The following is a 22,666-nucleotide window of genomic DNA, read 5'->3' as shown; positions in this document are numbered from 1 at the left end:
TTTTGAACTGTGGTGTTGGAGAAGACTCTTCAGAGTCCCCTGGACTGCAAGGAGATCCAACCAGTCCATTCTGAAGGAGATCAGCCCTGGGATTTCTTTGGAAGGAATGATGCTAAAGCTGAAACTCCAGTACTTTGGCCACCTCATGCGAAGAGTTGAGTCATTGGAAAAGACTCTGATGCTGGGAGGGATTGGGGGCAAGAGGAGAAGGGGACGACAGAGGATGAGATGGCTGGATGGCATCACTGACTCGATGGACGTGAGTGTGAGTGAACTCTGAGAGCTGGTGATGGACAGGGAGGCCTGGCGTGCTGTGATTCATAGGGTCGCAAAGAGTCGGACACGACTGAGCGACTGATCTAATCTGATCTGAAACTGCCTTTTGGCTCATACTCCCTTCTTCTTGTCATTCAGCTCTCATAGAGGCATTCCCTGACTACCCTGCTTCATGTTGATCCCCACCCCAGTCTCTAGAATACCTTGTTTTATAACCTCCACGGCCCTATTCACACCTGAAATCATCGTGGTGAGCTGTCTGCGGTCCACCTTCCTCCTTAGAATGATGGCTGTAGGGAATTTATCCAGGACCCAGCGGAGGCACCGAGTGGGTGGGTGCTCAATGAATACACAGGGAGCAAAGGACTGGAGAAAGGCGCAGACAAGGAATTAGCCAGAGACCACGTTAGAGAAAAGTCTGGAGGTTTACTCAACAACAGTCACAATCACAGTTGTACATGGTAAGTCAGGTCTTCACAAAGGCTCACTTTTCCAGGCAGGAGATGAGAGGCTGGCGGTCTCAAGCTTTCTCTATGGAATCCCACATCTGACCTCTCAGATATTCCCTGTGTGTAATCCCTCTGGGATCCTCCTTCAAGTCTGAAACACAGCAGGAACCCAGCCCTGTGGGCCGGCACATCTGAATCAAAGCCATTTTGGGAGCAAATGTTAAAAAAGGACCTTGTCGCTTGGAATGTAGGTGCAACTCCCACCCCAGAGGTGACAGTGGGCTTTGGCACAAGATCCAGTTAGAACTAAAGTATTACTCGAATTTTCAAAAAAAGCATCAGTTGAAAGCAGAAAAGAATTCCAGGACAGGACCCACTCCTTGCCCTTCTCTCATACTTAGAAATCGTCAGAAAACTTAATCAAAGTTGCATTGCCTCCTAAGAATGACAGAGATCACCCAATCTGTGCAAACAAGGGATCTCTGAAGCAAGGTGTCCGGATTTCTCAGTTACTTCTGTAAAGTGCTTTGCCGCTCCTTTGAAACTTCAGAGATTACAAATATAGAGATGCATACACAAAAATATGGAGCCATCTTCAACGACATCACCTATTTCTTAAAGAGAAAGAGAAATTCGACAGGTGGTGAATATAATGTGGACTTTGGGAATCCATATTCTACATCTCCAAAAAGAATCATTCTTTCTCCCTAGGTCCTGAGGTTGCATCCCCCATCAGATCTCTTCTGTGGATGTACTCCCTTCTGACTCTGAGTTATTTCTTCCAAAAATGGGGAACTGATAGCTCCTGGATGGTTTTAAAAGTTGAAAGCTCCAGCTGGAAGCACAAGGTGGAATGGCTTTTCTCACACATGCCCGCACACTTAGCATCTCCTCCATGGCCTTGAACCTACTGGGAAGATGCTCTTTGCATTCTGAAATGTTCCTGTAGTTCCCCTTTGGAAAGGCTGCTGGGGCCACGCAGGTGTGATACTTTGTAGCCACACCGTTTTGTGACCTTATGCTCAGAAGAAAGGCTTTAGAGGAGAAGGGGTCCACATTCTCACCCATCACCTGGCTGACAGCACCTCCACAGTCTCATGGATCCTTGAGACATATAGCTTTCCAAAATGAAGACAAAACAGTGAATGGCGATTGGTTGGTCTGTTAATGGATTTCTCTCCCTCCTTCCCTGATTACAGGCTATGTCAAGTCTTGGCACCCACAGATGTGGGTTCAGCAATTGCAAATGTCAGAGTGCCCAGAGGATCTGCCCATCCTTTGTTGAGGGTGCAAAACCAGCCTCAAAAGGAGAACCAAAGGACAGAAAAGTGGACACATGAAGACTGCTTGCCGCTGCTGCTGCTTTCCACGTGCGCCCTGGTCTTGCCGAGAACACTGTCACCTGCTGGAGTGGGACCTATTGCAAAGCTAATCGCTGGGGGTGGGATGGGGGCTGCAGCCGTGGCTTCCAAACAGGCCCCTCTCCCAGGGGTGGCTGAGACCCTTCTTGGCCATGGATTAAAAGAGCCATCCAGCTGCCCTTTAAATTCAGGGTGTTACTCTCACTGAATGGAATAACACCTGGCCCTCTGGCCCTTGGGGGGCATTGCTGTTTCAGATCCTGCTCTAGGCCCAACGCCTCCTGCTTGAAATCAGACATTAGGAAACACACACTCATCCAACAGGGATTGCACACATCACCAAAAACGTCCCCCTCCCCCCCAACCCTGCCCCTTTACATCTAGCAAGGCACTAGGAAATGATTCAAGTTTAGGGATTGGCTGTACGTTTGCATGTTTTTCTTTTTAAAAGGCACAGTTTTCATTTTAATAACGCTGCATTACTTTCTGATGATGAATCCTACCTCAATTCTCCCAAAGTACAACACTCTTGCTTTCCTGGATTCTGGAAGGGGCCGCATCTTTTGACTCCTTCCTAAAGAGGGCCACTGCTAAAAGGTATAGCACTCACTGGGAAAAGACACCAGGGATGGACAAGCAAGCTCTGTAAGCATGGGGCTGCCTCTCCTGCAGACAGGTGGCCAGAGTGGGAGCTGTGCTGAGGCAGAAGGTGGAGGCGACGCTTTGCCCGCTGCATGCTTCATCGGGGTGGTGGTGGCTGGGAGAGTTCACTTCCCTCCCCAGGTAACTGATGAGATCAGCCAGCATCTCAAAGGCAGATCCGTGGCTCTGCTCCCAGATTTATGTCTCAGTTATTTCACTGGTAAATAACACAATCGAGAGGCTCGGCTCTAATTGGAACACCGATTTGAAAGACTTCCTGGGCTAGCTGGTGGGCGCAACGGGCTGTAGACTGCGATTTCCATTTCTGAATCAGTGGGTGGCAGGCTGGTTAGAGAAACACTTCCTATTAGTTTGGAAGCCCTCTGGGAGTCTGACACATAATTAACAAAGCAAAAGGTAAACACAGAGGGCATCATGGAGCGGACTGCATATCTGCTTGTGGGATGCTGGGGTGTTCACTGCAGCCGTGGCCGTGGTGGGGGTGGCACAGCTTCCGGCCTGGGCTGAGGACTGTGTCACACCCAGTGCCTGGTATGAGCGGGTGGACCTGGGTTCCCCCACCCGTCCCCCAACACCACCAACCTTGGACTTCACAGATTGTTTCTAGGCTAGGGGCTGCCTTGAAGGTTTTACAGTTGACTGGCTCCTTCAATCACAGCATTCCAGAAATCCATATTGGATGCTAGAATACCAGAATCCTATGTGGTACTCTAGTTTGTGACCCAAGTACAGAGTTCTTTAAAAATTCTAGAATTCCATATGAGAACCAGAACCACAATGAGTCGGGGCTAGGCAACCTGCCCGCGGTCCACCTTGGCGGCCTCCGGACTTTGTGAGGCCAGCACGTCACACCTCTGCTCTTCTGTTGAGACAAGCAGCTGCCCGAGGGAGGGAGAAGAAGGGAGAGAGAGAGACGGAAGCGCTGATAGGGGAAATTCAAGCAGAATTTCTAGTTTGGAGGTCTCCTACTATGCCTGCGCCACAGACTCAAGGCCATCTGAAACCCAGTCCTGAAGAGCTGGTGGCCGGACTGTCCTTGAGCCTGGAGAGCACTGATATGGGCATCTTGAGCACCCCGAGAGCCAGGGGAGACACCTGGGCTGTCCACGGTAGCCAAGGAGGACCACACTTCCGCCTCAGGCCTGACAGTTGGCCGGTGGTCAGTACTGAACACTCGGAGGGCCCCAGGCACGGCTTCTAACTGCATCTCCTTGGGTCATGACAGAGAATAGATGCCGGGGAGTAACTGCAGTTATCCCAAGCTGGGGCCAAAATGAAAAGGCTGAAACCAACGGCCCCGAGAGAGACTCTTGCCCTTCTGTTGCTGATGAGTGTGGCACTGCTGCTTAAAGTTGGCGCCTACAGACACAACTTGCCTCTCTCTCTCGCTAAAGGACCATCATGGACGAGCCAGCTGAAGGTCAGGCAGGCTTGGAGGACTCTGTTTTGGGTGGCCGAGGGCTACCCTGGCATTCCTCCCACGTACCGCTCAAGGGAACGTGGTGATGGGGTGAAAAGGCTCTCCTGGGTTTCCATGCCGCCGCCAGGGGTGCAGCGGGCTCTGCTCTGGAGTGGGGCCTCTTGTAGGGTCTGTTCTCCATGCTGCCACCATTTGGGGCCTGCAGGGCTGGGCAGACACCCAGGCCAGCTTCAAGAGCCCCCTCTGCCTTGACCTGGCTGGCCAGCACCTTGTACAGAATGGGGGAGCCCTGGGAGCCCTGCCTTCCTCTGGAGAGGGAGGCTGCAGGGAGTGCTGGAGGGGACCCCGCCAGGCTCACTGCAGGAACATGAGGGCTCAGTTGCTATTGAATTTTTCCAAGACTGTGGAGTTGGTGTGTTCAAACAGCCACTGCTGGGTGGGAGAAGAGGGGTTGCAGGTGTTCATGAAGATCCTGTGGTCACTTTCACTGCAGTCCATGCAACTGCCGCTGACGGGGTGGTATAGGGTCTGGTCCTGTGGAACAGGCAGGTGGTCAGCTGGGCCATGACAGGGAAATGAGCCCAGGCAGCAGCGATACCAGCGAGGGGACGGGGCTGGGGCTCGCAGGCCTGCCTGGCTCTCCTCCCCACCACACAGTGGACACTGCCCACCTCGCTTGAGGCTGGCCTTGCCACGTGCCTGAGCAGTGCCCGCTGGGATGAGGACAAAACTGATGTATGCCACTTCTGGGCTGGGACCCTAATCATGCCTATCTCCAGTCAAATTTCATTTGCTCTCAAGGTGGTTTAAAAAAAAAAAAGACTCAGTTGCCAACATTTAAGATTCTAAAGCTGAATTAAAAAAAAAATTAAAAATAATAGAAAAATTAAAAAAAAGATACTAAAGCTGGATTTCTGATTTCTCTTGATGACAGGAGAGTCAGGGAGGTTTGTGTAACAAATGCATGAGGGAGGGGGCTCTGGAGAGAAGAGGGGAGGCACTTTGTTTTTTTTTAAATAAAGCAGGCTCCCCTGTCCATCCCGCTCTACACCCCGTCTTACTTTGCGGTACTTCCACAGCTGGTTGCCCTTCATGCTGTGGCAGTCGTAGAGGGTGACGGGGCTGGTGTGCGAGACGGCATCAAAGCAGAACTTCTTGGTGTGCTGGGGGTCTCCGGGCCGGATGTCTTCTCTCCAGGTGAAGGTGAACACCTGCACGCACAGGGATGCCATGACATGGACAGCAAAGCAAAGCTAGGGGTGTCTCTTTCTTTCCAATTACAGGAAATTTTAAACACAGGGGTTCAGAAAACTGTATACTGATATAAAAGTGTTTATCCTCTTTTTTTTTTTAAACCATGTCTCCAAAATTCAGTGTCTATTTTACACTTACAGCAAGTAACAACTGCTAGATTTTCATTGGTTAAAGCAAAAGGTAGTCTCACCCCAAAATAAAGCTGCATTTAAAGGAAAAAATACCTTCAATTACATGTTGAAACGATAATTTTGATATTTAGGGTTAAATAAAAAATATTATATATAAAAACTATATTGATGACACCTGTCCCAATGACCCAGCTTCAATGATTACTAAATCACAGCGAGTCTTTTTAGAGCTGCCCCTGCACCATATCCCCCATCCCCACATTCTTTTGAAGCAAATTCTGGACACCCTACCATGTCAGGTGTCATGACTTCAGTAAGTGCCCTGATAATAGTGAAAAGCTACCACAAGGTTCTCAGTGTCATCAAACAGCTCAAGTTCATTCAAGTTCATATGTTTTCAGATTGCCTTACACATTTCTTTTCAGAGTCAGTCTGTTTGAATTAAGATCCAAACCAGGTTCACATATTATATAGGCTGATAAACTTTTTTTCCCCAGGAGCTTTACTGAATGATTGGCGTGCAATAAACTGCACACATTTTAAGTGCACAGCGTGAGACATTTTGACATAGCTTATACCTGTGTAACCACCACCATCATCACTGTCATCAAGGCAGTGAACATATCCATCACCCCAAAGGTACCCTCCTGCCTTCTGTGATCTTTTCCTTCTATCCCTCCCCATGCCCCTAGGAAACTCCTTTGTTTTTTAAGAAAGAGGCACTCACAATTTCTAGAATTTTATATAAAAAGAATCAGACAGTATGGATCCTTTTTTTTTTCTTTCTTTCACTCAACACAATTCTGTTGAGATTTAATCACGTTATAACAACAGCATTTATCAACAGTTCATTCCTTCTTATTGCCGAGCTATTCACTGCATGGTACTTGATATACCTGTTGCTGAACATGTGGGTTGTTTCTAGTTTTGGTGTTTTCAAATAGTTCAGTTCAGTCATTGTCCGACTCTTGGTGACCCCGTGGATCACAGCACGCCAGGCCTCCCTGTCCATCACCAACTCCTGGAGTTTACCCAAACTCATGTCCATTGAGTCAGTGATGCCATCCAACCATCTCATCCTCTGTCGTCCCCTTCTCCTCCTGCCTTCAATCTTTCCCAGTATCAGGGTCTTTTCAAAGGAGTCAGCTCTTCGAATCAGGCAGCCAAAGTATTGGAGCTTCAGCTTCAACATCAGTCCTTCCAATGAACACTCGGACTGATCTCCTTTAGGATGGACTGGTTGGATCTCCTTGCAGTCCAAGGGATTCTCAAGAGTCTTAGAGCTGCTATGAACACGTGTGTACAAGCCATTGTATGGACATGGACATAATTTCTTTTCTCTTGGATGAACCCCTTGAAGAGGGATGGCTGGATCATAAGATACATCCATGTGTAACTTTCCAAGAAACTGCCCAACTGTTTTCCAAAGTGGTTGTACCAGTGTATGGTTCCAATTCATCTACATGCTTGCCAACCCATGGTATGGTTGGTCTTTCTAATAGGTTATAATTTTAATTTCCACTTATCTAATAACTATGAAGTTAAGCATTTTTGATTTGCTTCTTTGCTGACCAATACAACTTCTTCACTAAAATCTCTACACATCTTTTGCCCATTTTTAAATTGCATTGCTTATTTTCTTACTGAGTTTTGAGAAATTTTATACTCTAAACATTTCCCTGGTGGCTCAATTGGTACAGAAGCCTGCAATGTGGGAGACCTGGGTTCTAACCCTCAGTTGGGAAGATCTCCTGGAGAAGGGATTGGCTACCTACTCCAGTATTCTGGCCTAGAGAATTCCATGGACTGTATAGTCCATGGGTTTGCAAAGAGTCAGACATGACTGAGTGACTCTCACTCACTCACAAACATTTAACGTTGTTATCAGATATATGCTTTGTAAACACGTTCTCTTAGTCTGTGGCTCGTCTTCCTATTTTCTCAACGGTGTTTTTTAAAAACAGAATTTTCTCATTTTGAAGAAGTCCAATCTATCAATTTTTCCGTTTCATTAATTCTCTTTTGGTGTTGTATCTAAGAAATCATTGCTTGGGTTACCAAGGTCAAACACTTTTGCCTGTGTTTTCTTCCAAAGTATTTTGGTTTCAGTTTTATGTTTAAGTCAATGACCCATTTTGAGTTAATTTTTATATGTAGTATAATGTATTTATTGAAAAAAATGTTTTTGCACATGGATATGCCCTATTTGTTGAAAATATTATACTTTTGCACTGAATTAATTTCCCTTGAATGTCTTTAAGCGTGCTGTCCACATATGCAGGGATCTATTTTTGGAGTCTCTATTCTCTTTATGTCAATATGGCACTGCTTTAATCAGTGACACTTTAACAATATATGTTGAAATCAGTCCTTTAACTTTGTACTTCTTTTGAAAATTTTTTTGGCTATTCTGTCCCGTCCATTTTTCCATATGAATCCTCTCAGGTGGTTCTTTGTCCAGCCCCAGGAGTTTCCTCACATACATCAGTACTCTGCTGAATATGCAGGGAGGCCCTCTGTAAATCCCAGACATTATCCATGTCTGGCTCTCTCCAAACCTCCAGGATTCCATTTTGTGAATTCTAGCCACCTTGACCTCCTGCAGTCTCTGCGCTGCCTCCTCAACTCAGGGCGTGTGCCTGGCTCCCCGGGGCTTCTCCCTCCCTGACTTGTGGACTGGGAACTCTCTCAAGGAAGGAAGCCAGGACAACCATCATGCCTGTTGGCTCCCTGTCTTCCAAGGGTCACTGTCTTTCAAGGGTTGACATCGGCTCTCCTGAAAACAGTTGTTTCACATATTTTGTCCATTTCTTTGGATGCTTTCCGTAGAAGGGTAAACCCAGTCCCTGTTATTCCATCTTGGCCAGAGGTGCGCGTTGCAGTGGCGGTGGTGGTGGGGTTAGCCAGTTACTGCTCCCTGAATATTAACTTTCCAGGCCTCCTCCAGGTCAGGAGCTGTAGCTTAGACTTGCATTTCTTCCTTTTCGGGCTCACTAGAGCTCATCACTCAGAATGGCTGTGGGCTCCATGAGACAACAGATCCCAGTGGGGCAACTGGGCTGCTATGCTCCCCGCCTCACGGTGGAGGCCGGCACACCCACACCCCAGGCACATTTTGCAGTTAGTCTGAGTGAATCCGGTCTTCATGTGGACTCTCCACCGCAAGGGGAGCTGTTCTGAAGCTGAGCTGCCTAGGCCTGTTCTATCCAGGCCCTGTATTTCTCCTGGTCTCTCTTGCAGCCCCAGGATCAAGGAGCAGCCATACAAGGCTGTGGAGAATTCAGAAGAATTAACTGATGAACATGTGGGCATACTTGCTCAGTTGTGTCCGACTTGTTGCGACTCCTTGGACTGTCCCGTCAGGCTCCTCTGTCCATGGTATTCTCCAGGCAAGAATACTGGAGTGGGTTGTCATGCCCTCCTCCAGGGAATCTTCCTGACCCTGAGTCTCTTGCATCTCCTGGATTGGCAGGCAGATTCTTTACCACTAGCGCCACCTGGGAAGCCCTTAGTCAGTGACAGCCATTATCTAGTAAGAATGGTTTTCCAGAAAGGATGCGGGAGGGCATCACACATTCCGGAGGCTGGCACCATGCCCGCCAGGAGGTGGTGCTGTGCATTCTCAGTGTGTACACCGCGCAGCCCTCCAGAGTTCTGTTTTTACAGAGGACCCGCGTTATAGGCTTACATCAGTGTTCACTTTCCAAATGCCAGAAAATCCACAGCAGGGAGACTATAAACCACGTGTCTTCGAACCAAGATTTAACAGATGCTGTGTGACTTAACAATGAAGTGAATCTGGGAGGGACCAGGGGAAGCTTGTGCAGTTTCCTGCGAGAGGCATGTCCTACATGGTGGGCTTGCACGCCTCACTCTTCGGATTATACCCTTTGGGAGATCCCTTGGGGACCAACCCTCTCTCCTATGTCACCCTATCTTTCGAGTGAGGACAACCATACCCTAGGCCCCAGGAGGGGCCCATGACCTAGGTCACTAAGAGGACTGTGTCATACCTCCATCATCGCTGGCTCAGGAAACCCAGCATGTGAGAGCCCCAGGGCTTTTCTGGAACTCTTGGAAGGGACATGCCTTTTCACCGGGTGGCTGGCTGCCTAGAGCTGCTGGTGGTAACCTCTGCCACCACTTGGGGAGACAGTCAGCCTAAGAATGAAGCCAAGAGAGAGGGAAGCAGAGCTGGGGCCCTGGAGAGACCCTGATGACATCATCTAGACTTCAGTGACATGAGCCAGAAACTCTGTTGACAGCCATTTGGGCCGAGTATCTGTCACTTGTAACCAACAGTCCAGACTGATGTGCAGGATTCCTCTTTCCAAAGTATCCAGTAGGCTCTTATAACACGTCCCTTGGGCTGACCCGTCACTCATCATTGCCTGGGCCTCTCCCTGCCAGCCCTGACCACGTGAGCACTGCAGGCTTATGTCAGCACAGGGAACCTGGTGGCCGGTCCGAGGAGCAGCCCCTACCTGCATGTTGTTCCAGGCAGCCTCCCCGCGGCCCCGGATGCAGCTTTCCAGCCTCAGTGGGGAGCCCAGGGCCCCGTGCTTCGTGTCTGCGCACAGCCCTGTGCCCACATTGCGGATCTGGATGTGAAAGAAGCAAAGACAGGACCAGTGAGGTGCTTGGAGATATCCAGTGGGGCCCCTGCTGGGGCGGGAGGAAGGAGGCAAGGTAGAGGATGTCAGTGGGCTGAGCTCTGAATTCTCCTAATGAAGTTCGTCCTGGACTGGTGGGCAGGACAGAACCTGTTAATAAGGGAACACAGAGAGCAGCTCCACTCAACCTTGCTTTGAATTAGAGCGTGTAGAGTCCTGGGGTGGGGCTGGGTCCTGGAGGGGAGGGGGTGTGAACAGGAGGACTCCTGCCTCCTCTCCCAGAGAATTTGACCCAGCAGGTCCAGGAATCAAATTTTATCCTCATTCCAGGTGCTTTAAAGGCTATACCTTGAAGACCACTTTAGAAAAGGTGTAGGGTCTTTGCTCTCGGGCCTTGGGGCAGGTGAATGGGAGGCTCCAAAGAGGAACAGAGTCTCAGTAAGGAAGGGGAGGATGCCCTGTGAGTGCAGGGGCCTCAGCATGCGCTGCTCAGCCAGCATGGACGGCAGGCAGGCCACTGTGCTAAATGCCGGCGTCACATCGTGTAGCTCCAACCTCACAGACATGGCTCCTCGTGTGATGCAGGGGCGGAGGGTGTGTGGGGGTGGGCAGGGGAAAGGCCCGCTCCAGTGTCCAGCTGCAGGCAGTCTCACCACCCCGCTGCTGTGAGCTGCACTGTGTCGGGGGAGGCTACGCTCCCTTGGGCTGCCTCCAGCAGGGCCCGAGAGAGGCAGGCCCATCCCCTGGGGAGGCAGACTCCTCTGGCAGGTGATTCGCCTGAAGACTGCTCATTAACATAGCCAGACTTCCTCAAAGCCTCACTCCCCGCTGCTCTCCTTTTCCTCTCCTTTTCCAGAGGGCAGCCTGCTGGTCTGGCAGCTCTCCTCGCCTCCCTGCTCAGGTCTCTTGCCTCCCTGCTCAGGTCTCTTGCCTCCCTGCTCACGTCTCTTGGCAATGCCCCAGTAAGTCTCTTGCTCGCCTCTCCTTGCCTCCCTGCTCACTTCTCTCGGGCGAAGCCCCAGTAAGTCTCTTGCTGGCCTAATCCCCTCTTGGTGCCTGCTTCCTGGAGGACCTGAACTAACATGGGGGAGAAAGCCAATGAGGTGGCAAAGAAATGAGGAGCTTCACGAGGGAAACCAAGAGGCACCTCATCTAGAAAACTCTCGCTGGTGTCAGGTGGGGCCAGGCAGAGGGCTTAGTGGGGAAAGGTCCCTCTAATTGGCTGAACAAGTGACACCTAGTGTGTCTGCAGCCCAACACACTTCTCTCCTGGGTGCTGTGGCCCATCCCGTGGCCAGAACATCCACCCCACCCTTGTCCCCTCTTTCTCCAAAGGCCACAGTGATTCATGCGGATCTAAGAGTAAGACTTCAATCCTGGACCTTTGCTGACTCTACTGGGAAAGAGGTGTTTACTTTCTGCTAGGTTGGCCAAGCTGGGGCTCTCTCAGCCTGAGGTTTCCGGGAGCTATCTTGCTACTTTTGGCATGAGGACAACACACAAGGAAGCACAGTTAAGTAGGACAAAAAGAGACTGACGTTATGTGAACCCCCTGGATCCAGGTGTTCACAGTTGAAGCCACAGCCATCTCAGGAGCCAAGATGTGGTGATGGACTATCTGCCTCCTCCAGCGGGACCAGCTTCTTGGGTGTGTGAGAAGGGCAGCGGCACAGGGCTCCTTACTCAGAGTCCATGTTTGGTTTAAAGCTCTGCTGTCACTGTCTTAAAGTCCTACTATTTTACCTTTGGACCTGTAAGTGAAACCTCATGGGATAACAGAGCATGCACATGGGCAGACGTGACACGGACTCCATGAGCACCTGCTGTTCCTCTCTGCTGAGCTCACACACAGCACCTCTGAGTCCCTGCAGCAGAGTCCCTGGGTCCCCCACAGGCATGGGAACTCAGCAACACTCAAAGCGAGTAGGGGCTGAGGGTGTCACAGCTGTGACTAAGCGGGGGTGCTGGCCTGTCCCAGAGGCTACACCCTCCTTTCCAACCAGAACCGGCTTCAGCTTCACAAAGGAATGTGTCCGAGACACAGGAGGGACTGGGAAACCCTATCGTGTCCTTTCGTTCCGGCTGCACTGGGTCTTCGCTGCGGTGTGCAGGCCTCTCGCTGTGCCGGCTTCTCTTGTTGCCGAGCACAGGCTCTAGGGCGCCTGGGCTGCAGTAGTTGGGTCACGGGGTCTTAGTTGCCCTGCAATTGTGGAACCTTCCCAGACCAGGGATCAAAACCGAGTCCCCGCCACTGGCAGGCAGATTCTTAACCACTGGACCCACAGGGAAGTCTATGTCCTTTCTTTCTTGCGTTAATTCCCTGGATGACCCAACTACTTCAGCAGCAAATAGCACAGAAACAAGGGGAAGGAGGGGGCAACCTAGAGTTCCTTTTCCTTCAGCTCTTTCTCACTCATCAGTAAGATGTTGATAGGATGTGTACATTATCAAGAAGTGTAATAAATACAGCTGAGTTAGTTCTGTGCTGTGTTTCTACAGCTCTGGTAAGAAATACATATGCATGGGTGAGGTCTGAAACATGGATTGTGAAATTTCACCAGTTGTGCACAAATTGAATGTTCTCTTTGCCTTTAAAACTGGCACAGCAGAACATAAAGATGAATAGTAAAATTCATGCTAATAATTTAAAGTTTTAATTTTTTTCTACTTGTAACATTAAATAGTGAACAAACAAAAACCACCACCCCAAGGCTAAGAGAGACCAGCGAAGGAAAGGAGAAAGTTTTATATGTTATACCTCTACTGGCACTTTCTAGATGATGCTAAGCTTTTTTTTTTTTTATTATTAATTTTTATTGAAATGTAGTTGATTTACAGTGTTGTGTTACCACCACTTTTTCTCTAAATTGTGGACCCTGCACGTGCATTTTGACTTGAGACCTACTTACGTGTTGGGCCCTAGCCTTCACACTCACCTCACCCCAGGCTGCAGCCGGGGGCTCCACGGGTGGGTAGAATTGGGGCAGATCCCAGGCGATCTTGGTCATAAACCACTTGAAACTCTTGCAGTTCAGGGAGCTACGGAGCTTTTTCTGGGCAGTCACGTCCCCAGCGGAGAGGTGGCGGTACTCCGGACGGCGCTGGTAGATGTGCTCTGCGTACTCGTCCATCCACACCTCCGCCACTCGCTTCAGGTTCTGAAGGAGACCGGCAGGTGCAAGGGTCAGGCTCTCCGTAGGGTCAAGGAGGGCAGGGGGTGCAAAGGGTCTGTGAGGTTGAGGTCAACCTTTCTTATTTTATGTTCTATTAAGGACTGTAGCCGGACTGTTTTTAAACCTTCAGTATTTCCATTTTTTAAATCAACATTTTAAGGGCTCTATAGCTTACGGTTGAGTAAATACACTGCTGCTGGTTTTCTTGACCATCTTGTGCCCCTTCCTTCCTGGAGATTGCCTCCCACTGAATTTGGGGACCCACCCCTGCCTTTTATTTTAGATGGCTGATGGAAAGCCATGTGACCCAGCCTGGCCAATGGGAATATAGATAGTGGGGACATAGGGATTGGTCAGGAATGAGCATGTGACCTCGGTCTAGCCAATCAGAATCAAGAGGCGTTAGTCCCGGAAGAATTGCTGGTAAGATCCGATGGGTAAGACGCCAGGGAGAGGTGTTGGGCCATTTGAAACCCCGTCCAAGGTTAGGTCATCCCAGAATGAGGCAGAGCTGAGGGTTAGAGCCAGGAACACATTATTCTTTTAGTTCCAGAATCCAGCCTTGTCTGAAGCCACAACTAGGACAGAGCTTTCCATTTACATGGGTCAGTAACTTGGCTTTCTGCTTAACCCAATTTGAGTTGGGTTTTTGTCACATTCAACTAAGAGTTCTGCCCAAGTTGGTTGGTAAAAACGAATTACAACTTGCAACCAGGAGGTAAAATTCCCTCAGCAGCTAGCATTTTTAACAATCCTTTGAGGTGTTAAGGTTGCTGCCACGTTATTACGAGGCACAAAGATAATAAAAAGAATGACAACCATATTACTCGCAAGTCAAAGCAGCAAGAGGTGAGGAAATATCCTGTTTATAAGTAGACTGGAAGAGAAAGGAAAAGTGAATTCTTCTGTGTAACTGTGATGAAAATCTCTCACTACCCCCACAGTGTAGATTCCACCTGCTGACAACCTCTTACTTGGCTTGGAAGAGCAAAACATCAGAGTTCAGGGGAACTTCCCTGCTCTTAAACATCTTCCTCCAACCCCAGGCTGTTGCCAGGATACCGCTCCCCTCCCATTTTATTCTCTAGGGTTTATCATATCATTTTCCCCCTTCTGTAATCCAGATTTCCTCCTGAAGAATAAAAGTGAGTTAGCACATCAGTCACACACACTTCAGTGTAAGTGACTGCCCTAGAAGCAGAAGGTAAGGCTGCAGTTGGCAAATGTTTTCTGTAAAGGGCCAGACAGTAAACATTTTAGGCATTGCAAACCATGTGGTCTCAGCTCTGATGTTGCTATAAAGCAGCCCTAGACACTGCATAAATGAATGGGTGTGGTTGTGTTCCTATCAAACTTTATGGACTCTAAAATTTGATTTTTTACGTGTCACAAAATATTATTATTATTTTGATTTTTTTCCCCTAAGCTATTTAAAAATGTAAAAACTATTCTTACCTCATAGGTCACACAAAAATACTTTGCTGACTGCTGAGTAAGGAGAAGGGAAACCTTGGTATTGAAGCTGAAACTCCTCACTTTTGCTTGCTCTGAGTCTGGGAGTAGGAAACTACAAAAGTTCTTGCTGCTGCCTCATTTTTTTTTTGAGTGCTAAAGAGGTTGACAGTGGGTCAGCAATCAATTCAGAAACACTATTATCCCTGCCAGGCCCTTGCACGGCAGGGGCTGGGTTTAATTTAAAACTGCCCTGGGAGTTCCCTGGCAGTTTGGTGGTTAGGACTCCACACTCTCACTCCTGAGGGCCCATGTTCAATCCTTGGTTGGGGAACTAAGATCCCACAAGCCATGCTGTGCAGTCCCCCCACCTTCCACTAAAAAAACCCCCAAAATAACAACAATAAAAAGCAACCATGTTGAGAGGAAGCTGAAGGCCTAAAGGGGCCAGCACATGTGAACACTCTCCTTTTCCTGGTCTTCCACCCAGGTCCTCTGGCTCACTGGTTATCTGAAGCCACAGAGATGATGAGGGACGATCATGGTTTCCTCTCCAACCACAGGTAAGGATGGCTAAACTGACCAAGGAAAGGTGCTGAAATTCACCAGTGTTCTTTTTAAAGGATCAAATAAAATAATATTCTAATTTTAACTGATATTTAAATTACAATTTTAATGAGTATTATGTTTTCCAGACGGCTTTAGTAAGTCATTTCTCCCAGATCTTGAGCTTTGGTACAGTTACTGGACTAAAGTAAGGACCTTTACATTTATGTCTATTACTTCTCCCCTTGCTAGAGTCATGAAAAAGACTCTGAGATTTTAGTGGGCTAAAGTGAAAGTTGCTCAGTCGTGTCCGACTCTTTGTGACCCCATGGAGGGTAGTCCATGGAATTCTCCAGGCCAGAATACTGGAGTGGGTAGCTGTTCCCTTCTCCAGGGGATCTTCCCAGCCTAGGGATTGAGCACCTTCCTTTGATCCCTTGTCGGGAAAATCTCTTGGAGAAGGCAATGGCAACCCACTCCAATATTCTTGCCTGGGAAATCCCATAGACAGAGGAGCCTGGCGGGCTACAGTCCATGGGGTTGCAGAGTCGGACATGAGTTAGTGACTGAACAACACCTTTCTAGTTCTGGGTTCCAGTCCTATCTGAGGCTCCACTTGCTTTTCTTATGCTTGGATCACAGAGCTTTGCCCCAGAATCTTGGAATAAGTCTCTAAACAAAAGTCAACTTTTGCTTCATTGGGCTTGAATGGGTTTCTGTTACTGCCTTCCCAAAGACCCCTTGGCCAGAGGCACAGGTGAGAAGGATCTTAGCAAATTTAGTGAACAAACTGACTGGTTACTGGTTCTTGAGGTAGGCAAGCTGGTGGCCACTTCATTCTCCCTGAATTGCTGCTCGACTGCTGCCTGACTCTTTGTCCTTCCGAATCTGTACACCTTTAGTAAGATTTTGGTTTTCCTCTTTATCTGGCTGTCTTGGGGCTTTCACAATACCTCTTCTCAAATCTATCAATATGATGTTCTAGGAGATAATGCTCTAGAAGGACCTGGTTGATAAAACACTGAGAAAACATGTAAATTATGATCTGGAACTAAGCAAAAATAGTTAGATACTGTGATACAAAGTTAGGAGACCTTGACTGAGGCACCTCTGGTCCTGCCAGCCTACATCAGCACCACGCAGATTGTTAAAACACAGAATTCAGATATGACATTGAAATCAACTTCCCAGCCTTGTTAATACTGATGCCAACACATACTGGTAATAACAATGCTACTGCTAAGTCGCTTCAGTCGTGTCCGACTCTGTGCGACCCCATAGACGGGAAGCCCACCAGGCTCCCCTGTCCCTGGGATTCTCCAGGCAAGAACACTGGAGTGGGTTGCCATTTCCTTCTCCAAGGCATGAAAGTGAAAAGTGAAAGGGAAGTCGATCAGTCGTGTCCAACTCTTAGCGACCCCATGGACTGCAGCCTACCAGACTCCTCCATCCATGTGATTTTCCAGGCAAGAGTACTGGAGTGGGGTGCCATTGCCTTCTCCGGGTAATAACAATAGCAGTCACTATTTAAATGATAATCACTCTGTGTCAGGCACCAGTCAGACCTAAGTGGGTTTGAATTCTGGCTCGAGTTACTTTGTGTCTTTACATTTCACTGTCCTCATCTCTAAAACGAGGATTAAAAACAAGTGAGAACTAAGCAAGGTAAATATGTAAGATGCCAACTTTGAACAAGGCCTGGCTCACAGGAAGTTTTTGTTCATCCATGGGTCATAACACAGGGAGTGATGGTGTGTCTTTCCCAGGTGAGTCATATTGGCATGACAGCTCTGGTCAGGGAAAGGATAGTTTGGGAGTGGTCCTTCTCGGGGGTCTGAGGTGTCTCAATGGTCCCACAGTCCCCAGGAGCTGGAAGGGTCGCAGTCTTGGGCTTACTGAGAGACTCTGGGGTCTTTCTGCCTGGCACCTTCTTCTGGAATTGCCAACAGTATTTCAGAGGAAACATGATTTCTGCCTCTCCTGCAGAACTAGAACTCACACCTGCATGGGACCAGGCTGTCCCAAGCAGGGATAGCTGGTGTGGTTGTCGTTGGAATCTTTGACCACTAGAGGGCACTGCTGGCTCTCTTTTCCGTCGACATTGGTCCTTATAGTGGCCGAGCCCAGCATCCCGGAAGACTACTGCCCCTCTGACGGTCTTGGTCTTCGTTGTAAGTTGCAGAACAAGGGTTTTTTTGACCTGGGCTGCAATTCTGCACATCGCAGATTGTCAGGTGACAAGGGAGGGAGAGGCAGTGGCCTGGGCAGGAGGCTGTGTGGACTGAAGCCAAACAGGCTGGCAAGGCGGGGCTCTGTTAGGAGGGATCTTCAGGATTAGGGTGGGGGTCTCCAAGAGGCAAAGATATACTGTGACCATTCCAGATTCCCCAAACCTCCTGGCGCTCTTTACCCTCCGAGATCCGCTCCCCCCTCTCAACTTTCATTATTCTTTTGCAGTCATCTTGATTTTTTCAAGACTCTTAATATTTTAAAATTTATTATTATGGCTTAGTGAAATATTAATAATACAAAACAAAAATTTCTGGCTATTTCCATTTGTAGATAATGGCCACTAATTAGAGTGATGATTGATATAAACCATTTTAAGGCAATAAAACAGTTTAACATAGAATTTTTGGCATGAAAATGGAGAGGGGATGAGGAGAGGACACTAACATTTATTAACCACCACTGTGCCCAGACCTTTTAAATACCATCTCATGCATGTGCGTGCTCAGTTGCTTCAGTGGTGTCTGACTCTTTGTGACCTTATGAACTGTGGCCCACCAGGCTCCTCTGTCCATGGGGATTCGCCAGGCAAGAATACTGGAATGTGTTGCCATGCCCTCCTCCAGGGGATCTCCCCAACCTGGGGATTGAACCCATGTCTCTTACGTCTTCCGCATTGGCAGGTGGGTTCTTTATCACTAGCACCACCTGAGAACCTCTAAGTACCATCTGTCTTTCTCAAACATGCCACTCTACCTATATTAAATTTTATCTAACATGTTTCTTTAAATCACCCCTAGTCTAACTTGGCACCAACTTTAGCTTTATCCTAAGTCACAATGTCTGTGAAATCATGAATTTCCTACACTAATCCACAATAATTTAAACACATGGAAATAAAAATGTTCCTATGTCTACCACCTAAAATCACCTCCCTGGTCACACTTTGGGAAACTGAATTATCTCCTTAATTCTTCTGGCCATGCTAAGAGTTGGAAAAAATGAGTTTCCTTGAAGCAGAGGAGTAAATAGAGCCTAAGAGCAAGCCTCTCAAAGTTACAGAGCTAATAAGTGATTAAGCAGGGCTTTAAATAAGTTTTTAAATTTTTTTCACTTATTTATTTATTTTGGCTGTGCTGTGCAGCTTGTGAGATTTTAGTTACCCAACCAGGGCTTGAAGCTATGCCCTTAGCAGTGAAAGCTTGGCGTCTCAACCGCTGGACCGTGAGGAAAGTCCCTGGAGGGTGGGGACGGCGCACGTCCGCACATGTAGCAAGCACTGGGGACCACTAGGCCTAGGGCATGGGGCGCCTCTGATCTGCTGGTGGTCACAGGCCAACCTCTCACCCCCTAGGGAAGCTACCAGCTTACCCGGGCCAGGCTGACTCCAGCAGGCACCTTGTAGGGCACGTACTTCCTGTAGATATGGCCCACCCTGGAGCAGGGAATGTCCTCCATGCGACCTCCACACATCCACACCTGCGGGATGAGAAGTGAGAGGTGATATTTCTGCCCCCAGTTCACAGCCTCCTCAAAGGCCAGCATTCCTTCGTGCATCCCTAGAAAGCATCAGCTTGGATTGTGTACTAAAGCCCCCATTCACAAAACCAGGGATGTAGGAAAACACAGTGATGACAAGAGCAAAAACAGCTCAGGGCATCGAGTGCTGACTCCAGGCCAAACACTCTGCTGTGAGCTTCACATGCACAGCTTCATTAAAGCCTCATCAGAAAACATGTAACATTAGGTAGTAATGGAGCTCCATTTTACCGATTAAGAAACTGAGACTCAGAGAAGCTAAGAAACCTCTCTGAGGTCACAGGGTTAGTATATGGTAGAGCCAGAAATTTAAACCCAATTTGAGCTGACTCTGAAGAAAGCTGAAAGCCGAAGAATTGATGCTTTTGAACCGTGGTGTTGGAGAAGGCTCTTGAGAGTCCCTTGGACTGCAAGGAGATCCAACCAGTCCATCCTAAAGGAAATCCTGAGTATTCATTGGAAGGACTGATGCTGAAGCTGAAACTCCAATACTTGGGCCACCTGATGTGAAGAACTGACTCACTGGAAAAGACCCTGATGTTGGGAAAGACTGAAGGCAGAAGAAGAGGACGACAGAGGATGAGATGGCTGGATGGTATCACTGACTCAATGGACATGAGTTTAAGTAAACTCCGCCGTGAAATTAAAAGATGCTTACTCCTTGGAAGGAAAGTTATGACCAACCTAGATAGCATATTCAAAAGCAGAGACATTACTTTGCCAACAAAGGTCCATCTAGTCAAGGCTATGGTTTTTCCTGTGGTCATGTATGGATGTGAGAGTTGGACTGTGAAGAAGGCTGAGCGCTGAAGAATTGATGCTTTTGAACTGTGGTGTTGGAGAAGACTCTTGAGAGTCCCTTGGACTGCACGAGATCCAACCAGTCCATTCTGAAGGAGATCAGCCCTGGGATTTCTTTGGAAGGAATGATGCTGAAGCTGAAACTCCAGTACTTGGGCCACCTCATGCAAAGAGTTGACTCCTTGGAAAAGACTCTGATGCTGGGAGGGATTGGGAGCAGGAGGAGAAGGGGACGACAGAGGATGAGATGGCTGGATGGCATCACTGACTCGATGGACGTGAGTCTGAGTGAACTCCGGGAGTTGGTGATGGATAGGGAGGCCTGGCGTGCTGCGATTCATGGGGTCTCAAAGAGTTGGACATGACTGAGTGACTGAACTGAACTGAACTGAACTGAAACTCCAGGAGTTGGTGATGGACAGGGAGGACTGGCATACTGCAGTCCATGGGGTTGCAAAGAGTCAGACACGACTGAGCGACTGAACTGAACTGAACTGAAACTCCAGGAGTTGGTGATGGACAGGGAGGACTGGCATGCTGCAGTCCATGGGGTCGCAAAGAGTCGGACATGACTGAATGACTGAACAGAACTGAACTGAGCTGACTCCAGAGTCTGAGCTCTGGATAAGTGTCAGAATTATAAGGGGGTATGGAGGGCTCTATGGGAAGGACTGTGATAATCACTTTGCACTTTGGGCTGGTAGGGACTAGGCTGTGTATTTGCTGACTTTGGGATTGGCTGCTGGAGTTACCTTTTAGGCCTGTAAACCTCTTGCTGGGTCATCCTGAGCAGTCACCTTTCTCCCTGTCCTGACTCCCCTGCAGACTGGCTTGCTAAGCTGTGCAGCTGGGCACTGCTGCCTGCAGTGTGGGAGCTGGTGCTGCTCCTGAGTCTCCCTTCGTAACTGGCATCACAGAGATCCCCTGAGTAGGAATCTGGTCTGATGGCAAAATATGAGAATTCTTAACAAGTATAGTCAACCCTCTTAGAGGCCCAGCCTAAACAGACCCCCTTCTGGTGGTCCTGGGTTCAAATCCTGACTCAATCACTATCCAGCTTTGTGACTTGGATGATGGCACCTAACTTCTCTGAGGCTCAGTTTCCTCATCTGTAAAGGATGAAATGAGGTAGGCTCAGGGGATGAGGTCTTTTGGGTGAGGAGCTTACCACAAGACCTGGCACCTAGTCAGAGCGGTGTGAGATACTGCAATGATGGGTTCATACATTTGGCTAATATTTGTGGAGTCCCTGCTACATGTTAAACACTGTGCTGGGCACGTACAGCAGTGAGTAAGCTGGCCAAGGCCCCTGCTCTCACGGAGGCGGAGTGTGGTGGCCAGCCTTGGAGATGCCCCCCAGTGACCCCTGTGTCCCAGCATTTGCGCCCTTAGGCAGTTCCTTCCCAAAAGAGCCGAATGCAGACTGACCTGTGTAACCAACAAGATGCTACAGAAACGATGGCCATGAAGGACACTGTGGCTTCCACCTTGCTCCCTGGGATCACTTGCTTTGGGGCAGCCAGCAGCCACATTATGAGGACCCTCAAACAGCCCCGTGGAGAGGCATAGGTTGTGAGGGGCTGAGGTCTCCTGCTAAGAGTCCTGACTTGCCCACCACGTGAATAAGCCAGCTTAGAAGTGGATCCTCCAGCCCCAGGCAAGCCTTCAGATGGCCGCAGCCCTGGCTGACACAACTGCGTGACAGACCCAGGCAGAACCATCTCACTTAGCTACTCCCAAATCCCTGACCCTCCAAGACTTTGAGATAATAACTGTCTACTGCTGCTTTGAGATTATTTTTTCCTGTGGCAGCAGATACCCAATACAGGGACTTTCAGACGGTGATGTGCACTCTACAGAAGCCAAAGCAAGGTAACTGGATGGACTCATCAGACAGACAGATGGGATATGCTGCATTACCCCACCTGTCAGGGAAAGCCTCCCTGGGAAGGAAGTAGTCATATCCCATGAGGGGATAGGCGCATATGGGGCTGCAATTAGTGGAAATGCTGCTTGGAGAAATGCAATTATATTCTGATCTTGGGGGAGAAAAAAAAAATCGAGCAAGTCAATAGAACAGAACATTGGTCTCGAGATAATGGGCTCCTGATGGTAGATTAATGTCAAGGCCAAGCCAAGAAGTTTATTTTCAAAGCAGGAGATATTGATCAGGCGCCAGCATCCTATAACAATAACTCTTCCTTTATACAGAGTGACTGATGTGGAAGTGATGCTTTTGTCTGGCGGATACTGGCCGGGTCGCTGGGCCGCCCCTGCCTTGTGGAAGGCGGAGCAGCACGGAGCAGGTGGGGCATGCCTTCCCCTGTTCTATTTTGAATGTCTTCTGGGCAGTTGACTAGGCTGGCATCCAGCTCTCTCAACTCCATATTAAACTTGCATTAGCTAACGAGGCTGTGTCTCCGGCTTTGCCTGGCAAGGAGCCTTCCTTTATGCAGATGGATTTCCAGATCCTTCTCTGTGCTGTGACCTCGGGATTCTTTGGCCCTGTCCATGCTGGCCATCAGCCTGAAGGTTCCTGAGGGTGACCTTGATCTACTGAGAGGTCTGAGGCAGCCAAAATGCCCTCAGATTCCCAGGATATCCGGAGCCCAGGAGGAGTCCTGGTTTTGGACGATGGCTTCCCTACCCTAGACCTGACTCACTGACAGCTGAGTCAGAATGCAAACTGCCTTCCGAGAGATGCATACCTGTTCAGTGAAAGCTGCTGCCAACTGTCGAGTTCCCTGGGAGCACCTGAG

At 48.8% G+C, this 22,666-nt stretch overlaps 1 protein-coding gene and 1 long non-coding RNA gene across 3 annotated transcripts in view; one reads left to right on the top strand and one right to left on the bottom strand.

Annotated features, from left to right (window-relative positions):
• Positions 1–682: 682 nt before the first annotated feature.
• The window catches only part of GALNT10 (polypeptide N-acetylgalactosaminyltransferase 10), a 226,110-nt gene continuing 204,126 nt past the window's right edge, over positions 683–22,666 (bottom strand). Inside the window, exons 8-12 of one of the 2 annotated variants that reach the window (XM_015472331.3) lie at positions 18,939–19,046; positions 13,104–13,325; positions 10,039–10,155; positions 5,231–5,380; positions 683–4,703 (exon numbers count right to left, since the gene is read on the bottom strand). In XM_015472331.3, coding sequence (XP_015327817.2) covers positions 4,545–4,703; positions 5,231–5,380; positions 10,039–10,155; positions 13,104–13,325; positions 18,939–19,046 — 756 coding nt within the window. In that variant the 3' untranslated portion in view covers positions 683–4,544. The remainder of the gene's footprint in view (positions 4,704–5,230; positions 5,381–10,038; positions 10,156–13,103; positions 13,326–18,938; positions 19,047–22,666) is intronic. The other variant, XM_024995264.2, reaches the window with a different exon arrangement.
• Positions 14,849–22,314, top strand: LOC132345778 (uncharacterized). Its single transcript, XR_009495327.1, has 2 exons — positions 14,849–15,355; positions 22,119–22,314. It is a non-coding gene; the product is annotated as an uncharacterized lncRNA (long non-coding RNA).

This window comes from Bos taurus, chromosome 7 (genome assembly GCF_002263795.3).
Source record: "Bos taurus isolate L1 Dominette 01449 registration number 42190680 breed Hereford chromosome 7, ARS-UCD2.0, whole genome shotgun sequence".
Lineage (NCBI taxonomy): Eukaryota > Metazoa > Chordata > Mammalia > Artiodactyla > Bovidae > Bos > Bos taurus.
Note: the sequence above shows the minus strand (reverse complement) of the source record. Positions and strands in the feature narration are given on the sequence as shown.